Source organism: Salvia miltiorrhiza, chromosome 7 (genome assembly GCF_028751815.1).
Source record: "Salvia miltiorrhiza cultivar Shanhuang (shh) chromosome 7, IMPLAD_Smil_shh, whole genome shotgun sequence".
Classification (NCBI taxonomy): Eukaryota; Viridiplantae; Streptophyta; class Magnoliopsida; order Lamiales; family Lamiaceae; genus Salvia; species Salvia miltiorrhiza.
Genome location: NC_080393.1, coordinates 23,150,517 through 23,172,038, shown reverse-complemented (window position 1 = coordinate 23,172,038; position 21,522 = coordinate 23,150,517). Strand labels below are relative to the sequence as shown.

The 21,522-nt window shown below is 38.1% G+C and overlaps 3 protein-coding genes and 1 pseudogene across 3 annotated transcripts; 2 read left to right on the top strand and 2 right to left on the bottom strand.

The window, feature by feature from the left end:
* Positions 1–964: 964 nt before the first annotated feature.
* Positions 965–1,867, top strand: LOC130993982 (uncharacterized). Its single transcript, XM_057919021.1, has one exon. It carries the CDS (start codon positions 965–967, stop codon positions 1,865–1,867), a length of 903 nt encoding a protein of 300 aa, XP_057775004.1.
* A 1,323-nt stretch (positions 1,868–3,190) lies between these two features.
* Positions 3,191–6,732, top strand: LOC130993541 (uncharacterized). The gene is made up of 7 exons (XM_057918466.1): positions 3,191–3,661; positions 3,757–3,788; positions 4,524–4,621; positions 4,702–4,784; positions 5,645–5,722; positions 5,802–5,903; positions 6,242–6,732. The coding sequence occupies exons 1-7, from the start codon at positions 3,548–3,550 to the stop codon at positions 6,530–6,532; spliced, it is 798 nt and encodes a 265-aa protein (XP_057774449.1). The 5' UTR covers positions 3,191–3,547; the 3' UTR covers positions 6,533–6,732.
* Positions 6,733–8,949: 2,217 nt separating this feature from the next.
* Positions 8,950–11,571, bottom strand: LOC130993540 (uncharacterized). The gene is given in 5 exon segments (XM_057918465.1): positions 8,950–9,331; positions 9,333–9,449; positions 9,451–9,725; positions 10,134–10,922; positions 11,008–11,571. Coding segments are annotated over 5 exon segments (1,728 nt in total). The 5' UTR covers positions 11,290–11,571; the 3' UTR covers positions 8,950–9,066.
* Positions 11,572–20,938: 9,367 nt separating this feature from the next.
* Positions 20,939–21,522, bottom strand: part of LOC130993539 (DNA-directed RNA polymerase subunit beta-like) — a 5,123-nt pseudogene continuing 4,539 nt past the window's right edge.

Here is a 21,522-nt window from a genome sequence, read left to right as displayed (position 1 = left end):
AATCTATACTATATTGAAAAGAGAGTTTCCAATTTGAAATCAATTTCAAAATTGAGTGGCAATTTTATAGTTAGTAATAAAATAGAAAGTTTATGTTTAAGCTATGTATTTTTCTGTTTATTTTCATTTTCTTTAACATCTTATTTGTTGTTACATTTCTTTCCAAAATTTTGGAATTCGATTAATTATAAAATATTTAATATGCATATCAAATTAAAGATCACGATAAAAGCTTTAATATGATATATTTTATGAAAATATTTGATTTTAAATGTAAAAATTAAATTTGTTTAAATATTAAAGTTTTATATTTTTCTCTCTCCTCTCTCATCTTATTGAATAAATTTATTTTTAATTTTAATTATTTTTTTGCTATTATAGGATGAAAGACGCTATGTACAGCTGCGAAAACCCTACATCTAGCTTTGATGGTCGCCGCCTTCACTGATGGCTTCTCTGTCGCTTGTTTCCGGCGGACCTGTCGCCAGCGACAGGCTGAACTTGCCTCCGGTGTCGTCTAATTTTCTGCCACATGGGGCTTCGCCGATTACGCCTATTCCTAGCACTATGTCCCCTGATTGACCGGAAACCTCGTTTTCGATCGTTCTTCACCGCACGCAGTTAGAGGGGTGGCGGCTTCTTCCACTGACAATCGTCAGGAAATCGATGATGCTGATAAGAATGCGCTTAAGCCTTTTTACTCTGCAATTGTTCGGCCACGTGCGGTACGTAAACCAGATATTTTGGCAACCAAATTTGTTTCTTTGCAATCCGAGAAGATCGGTGACTCTTATAATCTTGATATTCCTATGGATTTCTATAAGAAACAAGTCAAAAATTGCAGTCATGCTCTCATTGGTAGATTATTGCTACGTAAGGGAGACAAGCCTATAACGGCCCTTTTGCCCTTAAAGAAGAACTATAACAGCTTTGGCAAGTTAAGGAAAGTTGGTCTCTCATTCCTATGGCCAAAGGGTTTTACACTCTTGTTTTCACATGTGCTGAGGATAAGGCGTTGGCGAAGCAACGAGCTGGATGGGAATTATCCAAAGGCTCTCTCCGAATCAGGGAATGGGTTCGATTCTTTGACCCTTACAAAGAAATCTCTTCTCTATGCCATGTTTGGGTCAGGTTATATTATCTTCCGATTGAGTTATGGCATCCGGAAGTGTTTGCTGCCATTGGTCGTACAATAGGTCTCCCGATACGTTTTGATAGCCCCTCGGCGTATAAAGAAGTTGGGCATTTTGCCCGGATTTTGGTGGAGGTAGACTTGGCTCAACCGCTTCAAGAATCGATGACTCTTGGGTGTGGTACTAATTCTTTCTACATTGAGTTTTATTATGAGCAACTGCCGCTCTATTACTCTCTTTGTAAGATTACAGGGCACAATAGGGATAAATGCAATAAATGCAAAGTGACAGCGACGGACGTTGTTCCGAAGATGAATTATACTGATGCTAATAAAGCCAACAACATCAAAGGGGTTGGGCTTGCTGCCCCTAGATTAAAAGGCAAAAACTGGCAGCCTATTGATCACAATTTTAAGGAAACAGGCCGGGAAACTCTTATGGTTGAACAGCGAAAACCTTTTTCTGCAGAGGAGAATATTTTGAAGGAGCTGGAGGATTTGAATCAAAGAAGAAAAGGGGTGGAGGCGGTCTTCGCGAACGCCAATGCTTTTGGCCCTTTAGCAAATGCTGTCTTCAATGAGGATGAAATTTCTTTGATTACGCAGGGAAGGGAGGTGAATCAAGTGCCGACGGAGCATTCTGCGGGGAGGGAAGGTGGAAATTCTCAATCTCCGAGAAAGGAGGGATGTTCGGCAGAGAGGCAGGTGAAGAAGTCAGGGAAGGAGGCGCGGTAAGAGCCTTATGCTACTGTCGAAGGTCAGCAGCAAAGTTGGTGTTTGGAGCAAGAGGGATCCGTGGAGAATGCTTATGGGCCAGATCTATTGCAGGTTGTTACTATGTCGGATAGCGAAGAGAAGATGGATGAGGAATTTGTCGTTGATGATGCTTCTGATGCTTTGGTTTTGGGAGCAAATGGCGATATGGCCCAGGAAACGGATTTGGTGAGAAAGGAAGCGATGGTGGCCGAAGTGGCTGGTGGTGTGGTCGACCATATCGCTGTGGCTGGTAAGAGAGAGGAGGTTGCCCAGACTAATGTGGCAGCTGGCCTGGACGGCAAGGATCCGTCCACTTCTGCATCGGGAGATTTCGATAGTCATCTTAGTAGGTTAGAAGAGCAAGTTAGTCAGGGCATGCAAATGCTCGTTGCAATGCCTAAGCGATGGGGCCATCCTTTGAAGGGGATGGAGCCTCCGCGTGTTCCACAGGCTCCGGAAGATAATATAAAAAGTCACCTCAGGAATGCGGTGAAAATGGATTATAAGCCGAGGGACTTTGTTGTTGATCATAACAGAAGTGCTAGTATGCAGGTTATGAATACTATCGCCAACAATACGATCGTCACACAAGCATGAAATTTCCTTATTATTAGGTGGTTGTGTGTTTAGGGTGCTGAAGCCTTTTAGGTTTTTGGAGTAGCTAACTTTTTGTTTTTTACGAACTCTTTTTTGAGTCCGGTACCTTAGTCTGCGCCTTTGTGCTTTCAAGGAATTTTTTCATTTTTCTTTCTTTTACATAAAACCGCAATTTAATACTTTAATTTTTAATTTTTTAAACTTATTTTTTTGTTTTTGTTTTTCATAATATCAAATTTTATGATTGTGATTTTTTTTATTTTTTCAATATTCATTTAAAATATATTTAAAATTAATTTTTTTATTATATTTGTAAGTATAATAATTGAATTAGTATTAATTTTATATAAATATAAAATTTAAAAATATTTTTTCATCCATCGCACGGAATGCAATGCTAGTAAAATGTAAAAAGCACCACTCCAATTAATAAATTGAGTGTTGGAATCTCTTAATTTACGTGGGTGTGTAAATTCTTTTTAAAAGTTTAGTAAAATGTAAAAAGCATCACTCCAATTAATAAATTGAGTGTTGGAATCTCTTAATTTACGTGGGTGTGTAAATTCTTTTTAAAAGTTTACTTATTAAAATCTTTTAGGTCGTCATATAATTTTTTAAAGCTAAAAGTACTTTGATTCTGAAGTATGGAAACAGAAACCTTTGTAAAGATTAAACGGACAAATCAGAATGTCGAAAACTTGGAAGTTTTACAGTTCGTAGCTTGCTGCAGATAAATGAATATGGTTGAAGAAAGCTATTTCTTTTATTATACGTCAATGAATCCCACAAAAAGAAGAGAATGGATAAAAAAATTGGGGGCCAATATGCAAATATATATAATTGGAGAACATTATTTTCATCCAGAAATCGTGCTTTGGCAGATTGTACAGAAAAAAAGAGAAGAGATTGTACCACAATGCTGTGACCCTGACTTCTGCCGGCAATATCTCCGTCACGCAGAAGAATTGGGAAGTAATTCAGCTTCCCCAAAATCAACGTGCGTCTAGCATCACTTGAAGAATTTATTTCATTTGGGCGTTGGATTGCTGAGATTTGTTTGACATGTCAACGAATCAGAACCCCAGCCCGAACAGCAATGCGGCTCCAATCTTGCTTCCGGAGATCGGGCCTGATGGCCTGGCCCGAGAATCTCCTATCATAGCTTACACCGAGAAGGTATAGTGCCGGAATTCTGGTTTAGATCTCACTGACACCTCAAATCACCAACTACTGTTTTGATTGCTTATTTTGTTTTCAATTTTGGGTTTCAGATAATTGAGGAAGAGCAGCTTCAGTTGAGGAAGTACGTTAGCTTGCTTCTCATCCCTCCACTAATTTCTCTCTATATTTACTGATCTTTGATGTGAATTTCTCCTAGTGAAGTTTGTATTTTATCTCAAGTTTTAAATTAATGAACACTCTGATGGTCAAGTCATTCTCTTGGCCAGCATCACGTATTTATTCAAATGTAGTACTGATCCGAGAGTGTGTGATGAACTTATCAAGAGTGTCCTGTCTAGCATAATTTATTTGTGTTTAATTCAGTAGTGGAGTTGTTGATTATGCTTTCATGGCGTGCAATGTTCAGATGCATTCATGATCTTCAAGTTTCTTAGCGAAATATTTTGACGAGTGTGAAAAGGTGATGTTTAGGAAAAGTCTTTGACTAGTGAGTGTGATTCGCCGACTCTCGAAGTTCTTGACGCCCAAACTAAGTTTATTGGAATGCCAGAGTTTGATTAGATTACCATATCAATAAGGAAACCATTGTACTTATTTTTCTACCAATAATGATTCACATAAAAGAATTCAGAGGAAGCTTCAGTTCTTGGCTGTAATTGAGTTACCATTGCAAATCCTTTCTCTTTTTATTTACAATTGGAGGTTATTAGGATTCAAAGATGTGTATACACATAATGTGTTTTCCTTTCACACCGGACAGATTCATCATTAGCATTTCCTGTCTCAGTTACCTCATCATGCAAATATCCATATCAATGTATCAGGTGTGTGAATAATGTATCATATGTCCACTCAGGTACATTGAAGAAAACTATTCTAAGATTCGTGATGTTGAACGAGAACTTGCGAACCTCTCAATGGAAATGAAGCTTACGGCCGGTCCAAAGAAGGCTGGTATGTGTTTGTCAGCAAGTACTAAGAATAATTTTGCACGTTCTGTAGAGTATAATGTCATTCTTGTCTTACTCTTTTAGCACTTGAACACCTACGGAAGAAAATAGAAATGTCAACAGAGAGAATTCGCTTGGCTAAGGTGAAAGAAGAACAAGCTAAAAAGGTATACTTCTTTCCATAAAGGAGCTGATCTTTGTGATATATCCATTGTATGTATATATATTTACTACAAGGTCCATGACATGAACATCACATATTTCTTCATGTACTTTATGAATTACAGTACGGGACATAATGAATTCTTTCTATCTGTTTGATGTATCATTATCAACTTCTAGTTGATTAGTAATATACATATTTACTTTTTTTTTTGATAAATTAAATAAGTAAATAAAGAAATTTTAAAGACCGCGCGATGGACGACTCGAACCCAAGACCTCAGGTCTTCCCTCAGGTCTTGGGAAGAATGAGATTAAAATACACAGTCAAAGATCATTTGAGAGAGGGAAGAGATATCTTCAGCTGCTGTCATTACTCATTAGTCACCTAGTTTGTATCTTAGGAATCTTTCTTAAAAGGTATCTTCAGAATATTAAGTAAACTACAAACCTGATTTTCTTTCTTTGACTCTATTGTCAGCTATTGGAGAGGGAAGTAGAAGTAGTCAGCATACCTCAATTTCTTCTTCTCATAACCTCATTATTCATGATGTGCGTTTTATTAAGTTGAAGAATTTTGTACTTGATTTTTCACCTTTTCCCAGTCCTATTCTTCGTGAAGGGGCAGAAAAATACATTATAATATTTTTAATGTGCCGTATTTGTATTATGCTTAGTAGTGGGTTCATTTTTCACCTAAAATGTTGTTTTTAGTATCTACTTGATCTAAAGGAATCTAGTTCATGTATTAGATCTGTTTTTTCTCCTACATTGGAGTTTATAAAATTTCTTTCTTTTGAAGGTCTCAGATGGATCAGTTCCATTTTTCTATGTACTCTCTGATAAACATTCTGCTTATTACTAGGCCTGGGAAGCAGCAGCGAAAGATGTGCAGGATGAGGAAGCAATCAAACAGAAGCTTTGTGACGATCTAAATAGTCTGGTAACTGAATCTTAATGGAAACAGACCATGTTAATTTATTTGAGTACTTTTATCTCATCTTAATTGTATGCTCTTGCAGGTCCAGGAAAGTAGCAACAGCCAGCTTGCTAGACTGGAGGAACTGAAGCGCCGTATGGAGTCTCTGAACCCAAGCAGATCTTCCAATACACATGCACCCTCAGTAAGATTCACATGTACCTTCATTTTGGAGTATTCATATGTATTTTGTTTGTCTATGCTTAATGCTTTTGTTCTCTCCCTGATGGTTCATATACTTGAGTTTCCAGGTGAACAAATCGGACTTACCTCACTAAATCATTATATCCTATTTGATGTCACATTTTCTGATTCCAAAATGTGAAGTGCAGAAATACTTGTTTGTTCCTTTTGGTCGTACATAACACATTTGTTAATGTTTGACATTCACTCATTCCCTGCAATAGAAACCACCTACTAACTAAAAATTGAGTAACTCTAGTTGAGAAATTTTGACAATTTTCGGCTAATTACAACGTGTAGGAGGGAAATCAAAGACTGCCACAGGGTAGTACAGTTGAAGTTTCTTCTGCTGCTCCAAGTACATCGGGACCACCCACTGGAGCTATAGGAATCATATCTACTGAAGTTAAAACAGAGAACTCCGCGATAACTGAGCAAACCCGACAGCCTTCTAGCGACAGCGAGGGAAGAGGGAAGAAGAAAAGTTCAAATCAAGGAAGAGTAAGGGGAATAGGAGCAGTACCTAAGGGAAGAGGGCATGCAGCACCTGGTTGGACTGGAGCTGGTTTTGATGTGGATGGCAGAGCTTGAGAGTGAACAATCCTTACCAACTTGTGGCTCTCGGCCATTTTCTAAATTCATTTCTTCTTTATTTTATTGGACACATTCTAGTCAGTTATCATGACATAAATTAACAGGTTATCATCTTTTACTTTTAGTCATTTGATATTTGATTTATCTAACATGAAAAAACTTGTCCATATTTATAAATGAAATGTTATTGTACTCAACTTGAAGGGATGAGTATGACCCTCAACTGTGGCATAGTAGTTTGGTTGAAAAATGTCACTTGAATTTGTTCAATACTGGCCTAGTAGTTTAGTTGTAGTGTTTGTGCATGGCCTAGAATATAGATGTTAATTGTAAATTTTCATTTGTTTGATGGAAAATGATTTTCACAATTGTGATTATGGTTCTACTTGGGTGATTGATGATCCATTTGTAGCTGCCAGAATTTTCCTGCTGAAGAATGGAAACTGGCAGCCATCCTTGTTTGAGAGTGACAGGTAAGCGCCATTAAATTCACCACTCTCTTGATATCATAGTTTCACAAGAATGAGTCATTTATTAAAATTGATGGTGCATCATTGAAACCAGGAGCAGTCAGATAGACCTCTTCTTGGATCTCTTTCCCTCATTAATGTCGTAGCCATTTTCTTGTCATATGTTATAATAACCCATGTGCCCCCAAAATTCAAATTGGTGGCAACGCATTTAACCCTGCACGTGCACTTTTCCATTTCTCATCTACATCATTTCATCTTTTTCCTATGTGCGGATTCATTTCCACCACCTCTTTATTTGACCTTTTACAATTATGGCAATTTGCAACTCTAGCTATGTTACTATGTACATCAAATACTCTTTCTTCTCCTTTTTTTTAATAGAAAAATATTCTGTGACTCAACACTTTATCTTATGAATGCATACATAACATATAATGATAAAGTGAGTAAATAGGAAAGGGATAAATAGACTGAATCTGAGATTATTACCTTACAGAGGAGAGGAATGATAGCTCCCGCTTACGACATGGTGGGTGTCAGTCACATTCACTCATTTGTAAAGCTTCAATAATACACCCATATGTATTATTTGATAGAATAAAGTATATATATATATAAAAAATTAATGTTTCACTACGGTCCTTTCTCCTTTGTTTTTGAAATGAAAGATGCATATATTTTTTAATTTGATGAAAGTAATTAATAAGAATAATAATGTGATCTTGGAGGAAGTACTGAGAAGATGATGGCCCATTGTTGTTGAGGTTACGCAGTGTAAGAAATGATGATATGCTTATTAAATATATTCTCCATGTTTTGTTTCTTCCCATCTGCACTGACACCTACCGGTAGAAACTCTCAGTATATTTTACTACTTAGTTAGGCCAACTGCATTGCAGGTTTCCGTTGCAATATATGTATCTATCTATATATCTATTCTTACAAAGATATAATTATATAAAATTCTGTGATCACTGTGCTTTGTGTCTGGTCGGGCTTATCCCCAATTTCAAATTGGTGGATGCTTTCCCTCCCTTTGATATTCTTCAACAAATTCAAATTAGAAATATATACGTATTAGTATTTTCTAAAAGAACAAAAAAAATTAAGAAATTGATTATTTTTTTTTGGTTGAAGAGATGATGTAATGGTGAATTCGAAACTAATACCTTTGGCTTAAGCATTAATAATAGATACTATATGTATTACATCTATTTATATACTTCCTTATTTTAAACATCAACTAATATATTTGTATTTAATCAATTTATTCGAGCAAGGGTGTAACGTAATAGGAAATTAAGAGTACATCTTATTTTGAGATGACCATATGTTTTGTATCTCTCACTTTCCTCCTGTACGTTAAAAAGGGCCTCCACATGAAAGTAGATTTCATTGCTGGACAAATGTAGACACGAAAAAGTGAAAAAAGTAGGATTTTTTAAATCAGATTTTATTGGGAAAAATAAACTTTCTATCTTTTCTACTAGAGATGTTATGGTGGTAGGACTGTTGCTATTTATTGATGCTAGCTCATCTTTCCATAAATTGAGAATCATATGCTCATGATTCTCCATTTTGTGTCCACTTTTTAGGAAAAGCGATTCATATAATCACTTGGATAATTTTGGGACTGCATTTTGGGTTCACAATATTTTCTCATAACTCATCTATTTTGGTATCTGTTTCTCTTACACAGAAACAAGCAATTCATTTTGAATTTTTTTGTTAATAAATGGTAGTGTTTATTTACACAATTTTATGACAAACTCGCTTTCCATTGTCGTCGGTCTTAAAGTTGAGATTAATATATAGATATATATTAGATAAAATTTTATGTACAGACAATTAAAATTTACTGAATTAAGTATATATATTAATTATAATTAGATATTTAATCAGATTGAATGCCCAAGGGTGAGTATATATTATGAGAGAAAGTTGAGAAATTAAAAAAAGAGTTTAATACGGAAGAAGTTAAACATAGCAGAGTATGGAAAATTGGAAAAAGTAGAAAGGTTTATACAGTCTGTTTGTGACGTGGAAGAGGCAATGTGGTCACGCACGTGCCAACCACCTCTTTTGCCTCTCCGTACGGACCCCGTCCGCCACCGTCTCACTCACTAACCGCTCCACAATTTCAGCTTCCACCTCACGCACCAACCGCTCCCCTTCCTCCTCCAAGTAACCATTCACCGCCGTCTTCCTCAGATCCTTCTCTATCAACATGTCGATATCTTCAAGCACCTGACAGTCGGCGCCAGGGAAATTCTCGATTCTCTCGCACACATCATCCACCAAACTCAAATCATTCGGCGCCTTGATAATTATTAATCCACGGCTTGTAATCCAAGTGTGGCCTTAAAATATCAGCCAGAATCTCGTCCACCAGCTGGAAAATCAGCTTCCGGTTGCACCGGCGGCTGAGGACGGCGGCGGAGGGGGCGGCCGGAGGGGTGGAAGAGCTCGAGGTAGTAGAAGATTGAGGGGTCGAGGGGGTGTGAAGGGGTGTGCCATTTGCCTAGGGTTAGAGGGGTTAATTTGTCGATGATGCCGGAGCGTTTCAGGACTTTCTGGATGTAGCATCTGTACTCCTCCGCCGCGGCGGTGAATATTTTATCCGGCTGCGGCTGCGGCTGCGGCTGCTTGTACGACCGGCTCGTATTACTAGATAACTGTGTGTTCCTTTTCGATGAAAGAGCATCTGATACCTGTGCCTGCACCAACCCACAAACCAAAATTATTGGAAATAAATACTACTATCAAATGCCATTTATTTAATTTCACAGGGATATGACAGTGACATGTATTTTTGGATTTTCTACCCTATTTGTGCCTCTCATAATTTCCACAATTTTTATGATTAAAATACTTGTATAATCGATTAAAAGCATATAAAGTATAAACAAGCATGACCGATATCATCTCTTTTGACCACAAAAGCTCGAGCTCTCGAATATAGGCATCATCATTTATAACCATTTTGATAATTTTTCAGCATATATAAATTGTATTTTCTTGAAAGACATAATCTTTCCAAAATGAAAGTATCCAAAAAAGGCTGCAGATATCAACATGAAAGCAATAAAAAAATGGTAAAAAAAAAAAAAGAGAGTGTTGAATACCTGTTTTTGAGGTAGTTTAGTAGCAGGAGGGGAAGGGCCTTTCTTGACCGGCAGAATCGTGGGACCACTTAAATGAAGAAGCTCACTCGACAATGGAGCTTTCTTGGACTTCTTCTCCGTCAAGTTCGCCGGCGGCGGTCGGACAAATGCCTCTTCTTTCTTGTTTCTGATGGCTTGATCGCTAGTTTTTGGGCCTAATTTTCTCCCTGTTTTATTGCTTTCCTTGTGCGGCTGATGCTTAGGCTTGGGCGGATTAGTGTCGGAAGACGTTGAGTTTCTTGGACTTTTATTGGTGTCTAATATCCTTAACTTGGGCGAAGTCGTGGATTGCTTGGTGTCGTTCTTCTTGGAGAGTTTGATGAGGAGATTTTGATCCCGTCTGATTTCGTCTCTGGTGGTGTTGGTGATGTCGAGCCCGACTCTTGTGCTCACAGTTTGTTTGACTTGCTTCAAAATCTGCTTGGCGTAGCTGTTCTCGTCTTGCTGCTGTCGGAATCTGGGCCTTGTATCGTTTGTGTGGTTCTCTTTGTTTATCTGCAGAGAGAGGCGGTGGTAGTCGATTTTTGGTGTTTCCGGCAAGGAGCGAGCGCCGACTTTGATGTCGTCGTCGTAGAAGCATCTGTTTCTGTCCTTTGATTTTGTTGAGGAAAATGAGGGGGAGCTGCTTTCTGGAAGTAAATCCAGGCCCATTAGCCTTGCTACCAGATTTGGGGTCTTTGTTGAGGGTGAATCCATGCTGGATTCTGCACCGGAATCATCTTTTCTTCTTGTTTTGATCTGGATTCCACCCTGCACAACATTTTTATTTTTATTTTTATTTTTATGGAAGCTCATGAGATATATGGGTAGCGTATTGTACGCTATATACACTTACAGGGAAATTTAAATTCTCTTCTTGTTGAATGGCGGCGGGTGGCTCCTCCAGTTCCAAGCTGTTTCTTGGTGCGTCCACGGCTGCATGGTGAGAGATGGATTGTTGCTGAATGAAAGGGGCGAGAGAATGTTGGTGATTGAGAGGAAGGTGGTGATGCAAATCGAAGAGCTGAAAAACGGCACACATGCAGCCGGCGGAGGTGGTCTGAGTCTGAGTGTGAGGCTTCCGCCTTCTGGTGGAGGGGCGGGGCACTCCCACCCAATATAGCCACTCTCTGCCCATTCAAATGGTAGTGGTGAATGATGCTTTTTCTTCACACTCTACAATCTAAATATGCGTCTGCTAATCAAACAGTTTATTATTATTGTCACTCACTCCCAAGGAGGAGGGACCTCTCTCTCTCTCTCTCTCTGTTTCTTGCTCTTGGGAACAGGAAGGATGACGAAATGACCACGCTCTCTTTCTTGGCTTTATTTTTCTAGCTAGAGATGATTATGAATATGTATATGTGTCATGTGCGTGTGCCATCTCCCTCCATAATTTTAAATTTAAGATCGGGATCTGCAATATTATCAATATGCCTCACCACATTTTTTAACAATAATATTTTTTCAAATTTCTCATGTTCGCCACTACTCTTAAGTCTTACTAATTAATATTCCCACTACATGACCGTTAATAACTCAATGTATTTCAACTTATAACTCTGCGAGGCGGGGCTGTTTCTAATTTTAGTATTTCTTACCACTTATTTCGTATGCATATTTAAACATGAATTGATTAATAAAAATAAAAAAAGTAATATTAATAGAAATAGTGAATAGTTACTCTATAGTTAAGATTAATTTATGATGTTATTTTTCAAAAAAGAATAATGAAATAAGAAATGACCTTGGTGATGAGGAGTAAATCACGTGTCATCACTATGATATCACTACGATCCCAGGATTATGACCATTATAAGTATATTCAATATTATCCTTATTATTTTAAGTATTCTTCGCAGGGCTGGCAATTGCAGTGGCGATGATCAAGACATTGCCAAAAGAACGGAATCTTACCCAAGAGGGAAAACACTTTGGGTAAAGGATAAATGAGAACATAAATGAATCAAGGTCGAGGCTCTCACACCTTCAGAGCCAAATTAATAATCAAGGAGGGAATGAGGACAAAAATCGGTCGCTGATGAATGCTCAACCCTGACATGACGTTGCTGAATTTGCTACATCGCAAATACGTAAACATAGCCGACAGCCCTGATACGAATGGGGAGGACAAGATAGTTAGTTATTCGACAATTTTGTCAAGATTTTTCATGATTACGAATCATTCATGATGGTACGTGAGTGAGTCACTGAAAATTTCTTTTTTACTCTCGAAAGTTGGATCTATAAATAAGTTAACTTTGCATACTGTAAGATTTACGTCCACTAATACACATAAAGTTTACATTTAAAAGAAATAATAAGTCTACTATCAGGGCTAATACCTAAAGTAGGGGACGAAATCATTCAACGATGACTTAAAGCTACGATCATGGTATGCCTCGAAATCATTGAACGATGATAGCTAAAGCTACCTGCATGGTATGCCTCGAAATTACTTAGTGGTGATACTTAAAGATACATTCGTGGTATGCCTCGAAATCATCCAACGATGATACTTAAAGCTTCCTTTGTGGCGTGCCTCGAAATCACCTAATGGTAATCTTAAAACTACCTTCGTGGTATGCTTCAAAATCACTTAGTAAAGAATAGCCAAAATCACCTTTGTGAAATAGGCCTGAATGTCATACAAGGCTGAAGGACGTGATGTTGTACCTTCTCAATAATAACATATAATATTAGAAGCCGCCTTTATGTAAACCTCGAAATCGCTTAATTGTGATATTTAAAGTCACCGATGTTGAAAGAATTGAAGTCACCCAATAGTGTCATTCATGAAAGCAGACTTGAGAGTCACTCAAAGTTGAGAAAAGAGAGGAAAAAGAAAAAAAATAATAATTACCAGTTACCACAACCCTGAAGCTATTAAAACTTTATTCTTAAAATATTTATATAAAAATGGACGGAAACCAGGGTTGTGACACAACATTGCACTTCTTCAAGAACAACATGAGACACTGCGTTGAAAGTTCACAATAATGCACAAGATTTGTTCAAGAAATTTGCAAGATTAAGGGATCGAGATGATAAGATAAAAAGCAGAGAATTGATAAAGGCTTATGTTAACACTAGACAGAAGACGATCTATCGACCTGAAGAGTTCATCAAAAGATAATCATAATAAGATACAATGACCTCTTCATCTTTGGCCTTCATAGCAGTCTTCGCCTCCTTTAAGTTCGCGATCAGGGTTACGCGTTCCTTAACCTTCTGAGCAGACTTGAGCATCCCCAGCCCAAGCAAAAAATAATCATAATAAGATACAATGAGATAAACATGTAAAGACATAGGTGAAAAAAATGCATAATTTCGTAGAATTGACACAAGGAGATGCTGAACCTCTTTATCAGAAACCTTCTGCATGTTAGCTCGATCAGTGCGGTGGGATCGACCATCCATGAATTCAAAAAATTATTTTCCCTTTAAATCGCGAACAGGACTGGATTGGAGAGAGGACGCTTTGGGAAGTGGGAACACCCTTGCAAGAAAGAGAATGAGCGGAGCCAACGATGTCACCTTCGGCTATGCCTTCTATGATGGGGGCTCTCTCAGCCCTGCGCATCTTGGAGGCTCCACCTTCTTTGGTGGCTGGAGCCTTTTGTCGGGAAGATTGAGGAATAAGAGCTCCCTCATCGGGAAGAGCGGGATCATATGTGGGGTCAATCGTAACGTGATCGGGATTCTCATTCCAAAGCTGGTGAAAAAAGGGTGTTGAGAGGTAGCACAGGTGGCAAGTGACAAATTGGATGGACTGAACTTTGCGTAGCGGTCCATGGCTGAACTTCACAATAGGAGCGTTGAAAGGTTGAGAGCCCTCGCTCACATCAACACTAACATATATCCTCGTTGGCCTCAACACCAATTACCCCACCGCCAGTCTCAACGCCAGCCTTGGCGACTTTTTCAAAAGTGCCTTTAGCGGATTCCTCTAAATTTATCCCTGAAAAAGCTTTCTACGACATCCATATAAAAAATGACAAAAAAAATATTACAAGGGACAATAGCAATACATATCAGAACACAGAGACAATGGAATCATATTGTAAGCGTAAAATTATCAATGTTGGAGGGAGGATAAACGGGAAAAAGCTCGGTAGCTGCTAGTGAGTTACTCTCAGTCAACCTTTTACAATCAAATTTGCAGAGGGAGTGGCTCTTATTCAGTTTAGCTAGCTAGGATGACTAACTCAAAGGTGTGAGGTATCACGTCAGGTTTGGGGAAGTATGTGTATAGGGGTGCCATGTGGGTTCAATGAGATGAAAGTATGATGACCAATCCCCTTGAGTGGTCTTTACAAAAAAAATATTTATCAATAAAGCCATTATCATGCGACGTCAAACTTGAAAGAAAATTTATGTTGTACTTGAGATAAGAAGAGAAGTTATAGTTGATATTGATTTTCTTGAGTATTTGGGTCTTGTAGAATATGAGAAAGGTATCATGGACCTCATTGTCTGAATAAATTATGTGAAAGGCGAGGGCACACCTCATCGCTGAGGGAGAAATTTGAAAAAAAAAAAAAAGGAATGCCAAAATAATTACTTATGTCAATGATGAATTGAAGGGGAGGTAGTCTCATGCCTGCCTCAATTTACCTCTTTCAGGAAAGTATCGTGTCTCTTCGGACTGAATCATGGGTTTCTTTACCCTTAGATTGTAAATTAAACTCGAGATTTTCTAAGTGACATTTTAATACCTTTTTAATAATATGCTCGAGTTCTTCATAGGTGAGAGTGGAATCGGAAATGTTACAACTACGCATGTCGTTTCTCGCGTTTATTTAATTTTGGCAGGCACTAACAATGGCCATTTAAAAAAAAAGGGTTGATAGCCGAAAAATACACGAAGTTCCACCAAATTTGCATTTTGCACATGGCCTTAAGAAATAGCGCCAGAATACACGAACTATTGATTTTATTGCAATTTGCACATGCGTTGACTTAACCTAAATCCTAGTTGACATGGCTCCTGGAATTTGCAGATGTGGACGCATCGGCGTTCAAGTAATACGACGTCGTTTTGTAGTTATATTCTAACACTTAAAACGACGTCGTTTTGAGTTAATATAATTTAAAAAAATAAAAAAAATAAAAAAAAGAAGAAGAAGAGATGACACTGACCTCATCCCGCCGCACCCTGCCGTCACCACCGCTCAGGCTAGCGCCCCAGATCTGCCGTCTTTTCCAAACGCCGAGCACCACCGCCATCCTCCATCTCCATCGTGCCGCACCGCGCAGCCTTGTCTCCAACTGCCGCGTTCCACCACCACTGTTCACGAACGCCGCCGTCTAGGCCACGACCGCCTCACAACGTGACGGCACCACACAAACACCATAATCGCCGCCACCTCTGCAAAACCCCCAAATCCAGAACCACAACCGCCTCTATCCGAGTCAACGAAATTGAGATCCAAAACTTGCACAAATTGAGATCCAAAAATGGCACAAGTTAAATCTCTCTCTGAAGCGAAAGTTGCCGTGGCCAAGAATCAGGGGAAAAAGAAGTGGTACTGGGCTAGGGTTTCATGCGATGATAGGGGCAGCGGCTTCACGTTGCTTGTTCCTGTGGCTGCCGGAGTTTCAGAGGCGGCGCGAGTCTTATTGTAGAAGGGAAAATCCCCAGATCTGCAAATCTCTCCCACGGCAATCGGCCAACGACCACTTCATCTTCGCTCAAATTGAGCTCTCAGCCTCTCACGCGGGGAAAATATCCAACGTCGACAAAGAGACGGCGGGGATAGTTGACCTCATAGCACCGCCCCACAGACGGCGGAGAAACATTCACCGTATTCTGACGGCACGCCGGCGGTGGTTGGAAAACGGTGGTGGTGGTGATGGAGGTGGAAAAATGGTGATGGTGGGATTTTTAATTTTTTGTTTTAAAGGAGTTGAAACAAGATTAAAAATATCAAAATTAATATTAAATATCTACATGTCTTGTCAATGGGTAAAAAATACCATGTGTCATGCCATGTAATATTAAATGTTGTCCACGTCATGGCCGGTCAAAATTAATCCTAATCGGAATTGTCGCCGTGTGCAAATTGCGATAAAATCAATAGTTCATGTATTCTGGAGCTATTTTTTAAGGTCATGTGCAAAATCCAAATTTGGTGAAACTTCGTGTATTTTCTGGCCATTAACCCAAAAAAAAAATAAAGGACGAGGGACAAACACAATAATGGTGGTTCGACAAATCTACACCTAAAACTAGAATTTTCAAAACCAAGGGGAAAAAATACCTTAGACCGAAAGAAAAAGAGGAAAAATTAGGAAAAACTTCATCGGAGAGTGGTCGTAGGAAATCAATGGCAGCAAAAAGGATGTCTTGAGTCTGTATTCTTCTAGAAATACGTGTCGCCAGAAGTTTCAAAGAATAGCAAATGGCGGAAAGAAGATAGACGAAGATGATGGCCTCCTATTTATATATGTAGAATGAGGAACATTGGCAAAGACAGTTCCGCCTAGGGTTAAGAGCCATTCCAATATTCTTTATGCAAAAGTTCATCTTCCATTGGCATCATTTTGTACATCAGGTTATTTATTTCATCTTATCTCCATGATTAATCAAGATTCACATGTTTAATAAAAATAAGTTAAGTAATACAAAGAGAAATAGCTAGTGAATAGTTATTGCATCGTTAAGATTAATTTATTTCATAGGTGAGATGATATTGTTTTTCAAAAGGGAATAATGAAATAAGAGAGGACCTCGGTCTTATCCAGAGCCCTCTTTGATTAATAATCGAGGGTACTAAACTCATAAATAACCCTAAATTATTTAGATATTCAGGCTTGTAAAATCTACCAAATATGCATTTAATGTATTGAACATACATAATGCAATGTAATCACACCAAAAGAAAAAAATACTAAGAGCATCTCTAATGGGGGGTGGCCAAGCCGGATCGATGCAACGCGCTGGAGGCGCTGCCGCTCTGGCGCACCCGTTGGGTGCGAGGCAGAGACGAAGGGGAGAGCCGAGCGGGGGGGGGCGGGGCGAAAGGTATGGCGAGTGTAAACACGAGCCCCTTTTAAATTAAAAAAATAAAAAAAATGTTAAAATCTAAATACAACAGTTTTTTCCAATTTTTTTTTTAAATTCAACCGTTTGAAAAATCGGCTCTTTCACTTTATTTTTATTTTTAGTTTTTTTAATCTTTTAATCCTTTATAAATATCACTTTCCCTCTAATTCATTTTCTGTATCCAACACAACAATTTTTCTTTCTTCTTTTCTCACTTTATCATCTTCTTCTCTCAAATTTACTACAAAAACTGGAAGGTCAAGTCAACGACTATATAAAAATATAGCTCAAGGCTCGGGTGTTTCCCCTTTTTCCCCGGGGTTTTCTAATTCTATCCCGATGATGGGATTCATGCCTTTCTTTCAAGGCTCGAATATCTTATTCTCCAGGCTCTCTTCTAACCATAGACACTTAGAATATGTAGGAAACGCAATTGGCATTGCGCAACAACATGTTCAAAGAAATCCTCAGGTAGAGGATTGATCTATAATCTAGATTTTAATTACATAAATTATTGTGATTTTTATTTTAATTATTTTAATTAATGTAATGCTTAATTTTAATTTTAATGAAATGTTGAATTTTAAAATCGAAAAGTAAAAATAGAATAAAATGAAAATGAAGAAATTGGAGCTCCTTATAGAGTCAATGCAATGGAGATTGGAGACTCTAAGGTGAGGACCACCTCCTTAGAGCCCATTTTAGAACCTTTGCATTGGAAATGCTCCTAGAGTATCTCGAATGAGGGGCTCTAATTGGTGGTTCTCACCTTAGAACCCGCACTCAATGCAAAGGCTCTAAAATTGTATAATTTTCTTTCTATTTTATTCCATTTTAACTCTTCAATTTTCAAATCCAAATTTCATCAAAATTTGATTTCTATTTCATTTAACTTAATCTCTTCAATTTTAAAATTAATTTTTTTATTAAATTTAAATTTTAGAATTACAATAATTAAAAATAAAAAATTATATTAAAAATTAAAATTTAGGTAACAAAAATTAAAAGAATTTTAAAAATTTAGAGCAAAAAATCACAATTAACATAAAACCCAATGAAAATTAAATAGAGCAATAAGCCCACTATTCCAAATGCAAGTGAGTTTTTAAATTAAAAAAATAAAATAAAAATGACAACATGAACGACCGCAAACTCTAGCTTTCTCAACGGCGCTTCTTCTTCTTTTCACTGCGTCTGTTTCATTTTCAGCAGCGCTTCTTTCTCCTCCTCCCCCCCTTTTTTTTTACGTGCTATGCACGCGGCTTCCTCAAACGCCGTCGCGTCAAGCGCGCCCTCCTCGAGCCTTGGCGATTCGGGAAGATGCTCTAATAGTCATTATTAGGATTCCCTGTTCTAAATTTCTCTCTCTCAAAACACACACACACACGTAAATTATAGGAATAGAATGTAAAAAAACAACACAATTTGTACCCAAAAATTCTAAATGTAATCGGATTCAATATGTCCCATCATGAGAGTCCATGAAGTTTTAGTGATGTGATCGAGCATTGGTCATGTGGTGTGGCTTCCCTCAATTTGTCCAAATGCACCTACAATTGAACACACCGTCCCCATGTATAGGCCATAGCTACTAACAATTAGAATTTCTAGAGGGACCACTGTTTCTTTTTTCAAATTAATTTTTGTTTTTGAAAATCACAGTTATTCACTAAAATTAATTGTAAATTCGATACCAGCTATAAAATTATTTAAAATTGCAAGAATCTGTTTGTAAAGTTTGGTTTTGATTTGAAAATACGTTAGAAGTGCAAGAAATTTAAAAGAGCAGGTGAAGAATAAAAGGTACATGGAAGTGTACACATATGTAGGTAGGTGCGATGGAATGAAAGATTAGAGTACAAGCATCCAATAGCAGCAAATCCTACGTACCCATTTTACCCTTTTCGAAGCAAACAAAGTTAGAGTAGCTCATGCATCAATATCATCTTAATCAATTATATGAAAACGACTCGTGAAAAAGAAGGCCAATAATTATTACAAACTGCTATGTCCAAATCTCACGGAGGCCTATGTCAGTTATATCACAAGCTGTTTCTATAATTTGGGGTGCATCATCATATTGGTGTGTCACCATATTTTACTATCCTTTTTCTTTTTCTAACTCATGCGATCAATTCAATTTGGGAGTGATAGCTATGTTTGAGTTTTGGATATGTTGGGTTTTCATCATCATAAATTGATGGTTGAAGTGATAAGTCCCTATTTATATTGCTGACAATGTTGGGAGTAGACTCAAATTGGAGATGACCTGTTTCACAGCCAATTCAAAATCTCACCAACTATTCATAAATTCATCACAAACCTGAATTCAGTATTACCTTCAATAATCAATGGAGCTTATTACTATTTTTTTCCCCCATAGATACAAGATACTCTTCGCACAATAACAACACTAGCACAAATTAGATCAAATCCAAATTGATATAAATTAAAGTAAATCTAAATAAAATGGAACTATGCTAAGAATAAATCCACTAATTACAGAAGTGAACGTCAGAGTTGTCTTAGACAGCAGGCACCAACAACCTAAAATCACAGACATGTTAGAGTTCTCATAGAAGTACTGGCGATGGTGAAGAAGTTGATGGAAGGACCTCCAATGCTCAAGTCAGTAATAGTCGAGAAGTAATTTATGAAAATCAAGTAATTAAATAAATCGTAAAATAATGAATAATAAAAAAAAATTAATAGAGTAAAGTTTCTCGCCGGTAAGTCTGTGTGACAAATACGACGATTGAATCACAGTGGAATAGGTCGTGTGAGAGCGTGAAGCGTAGAAGCATGGACAACAAGCATGAATTGCAGGGTAGAGAACGTGGCATAGTTGACGTCAGTGTGAATGTGATGATGGTCTTTTTGACCTATAAGAATTTTTTTATACTAAGAGCCTATGACGATTAAGTTTGTATCTGGATGCTCATATAAATTCTAACTAGCTCTCTCAAGTTTTTCCCTGCTGCGGCGCTGCCCTTGCCAGGGTCGGTCATGATAAAAATAAGGTTGCATCTGGTTGCAATTTTTTTTAAGAAATTACATTGAAGGAGACGACATCTTATCTGCTTGTATAGTTAATGATTTAATGGTATTTGAGTTTTGAAAATAAATTTTATTGGATCCAAAACCAATAAACTAAATATTTTTTAGTATACATAAGATATAGAACACTACAAAAAAACTGGAGATTACTGACGGCGATTTGCCGTCGGTATTGACGGCACGACGACGGTAATGTAGTTACCGGCGGCGTTACTGGCAGCAAATCGTCGTCGGTGATTTGCTCGTCGGTAACGCCATTACCGACGGCGATCGGCCGCCACCGACAATTAACGGCGGCGACGCCGCCGGCATTTCTGCCAACGACGGAGAGTTGCCGGAAAATCACAGACGGCAAATGCCGTCGCTAATTAGCGGCGGCGCCACCACCGTCGGTAATTTCCACCGGACGGTGGTGGCGCACTCGCCGGACTTGGCTGATGTATTACCGACGGTTGACTTGTAAACTTTATTATGACCGTCCCTCATTGGTTGCCCGCGGATTCCATTATCAAGAAGTGTATCCACAGCCTCTTGTACTAATTTCTCCTGACACATTACTAATTCTCCTGGCGTAGATCTACTTGTTGTTAATAGATCGGTAAGAGTATTGTTCCGATAGATAACTCTTCTATAGAGTTCATTAATATCTGAGCTCATTAATTTACCCCCATCTATCTGAATGATGGGTCTTAACTCAGGAGGAAGAACCGGTAATAGACACAAAACCATCCATTCTGGTTCTATATTTGTTCGAAGAAAATGCTTAGCCAATTCCATGCGTCTAACCAAAAAATCCTTTCTTCTTCCAACCTTTCGATCTTCCCATTCATTCCCCGTGGACCCTTCTTCCCCCAACTCTTTCCATTCTACCAAGGAATTTTCTAGAATAATGCGTAAATCTAGATCGGCTAATTGTTCTCGAATAGCACCTGCACCGGTAGAGATTTCTCGATTGCGAAATGTATCGAAGCCCGGGGTAGTAAAAAAAAGCGGGATGCTATATTTCCAAGATTGGATTTCATATTCGAATAAACCTCGTAATCGCAAGAAAGTAGGTTTTTTCGTTATGGGCCTAGCAAAAGAAAAATTAGGATAGGATCCTATAGGATCTCCCCCTTTCAAAATCGGACGTGAAAGTTTCCTTTCATCCGGCTCAAGTAGGTCCACCAACTAAATAAAGGGGTTCTCGCTTTCAAATTCTAGAAAACCCCAAAACAAAAAGATCTACTCCTTACTCAAGTTCCCAGTGAAGACCAAGCAAGATTT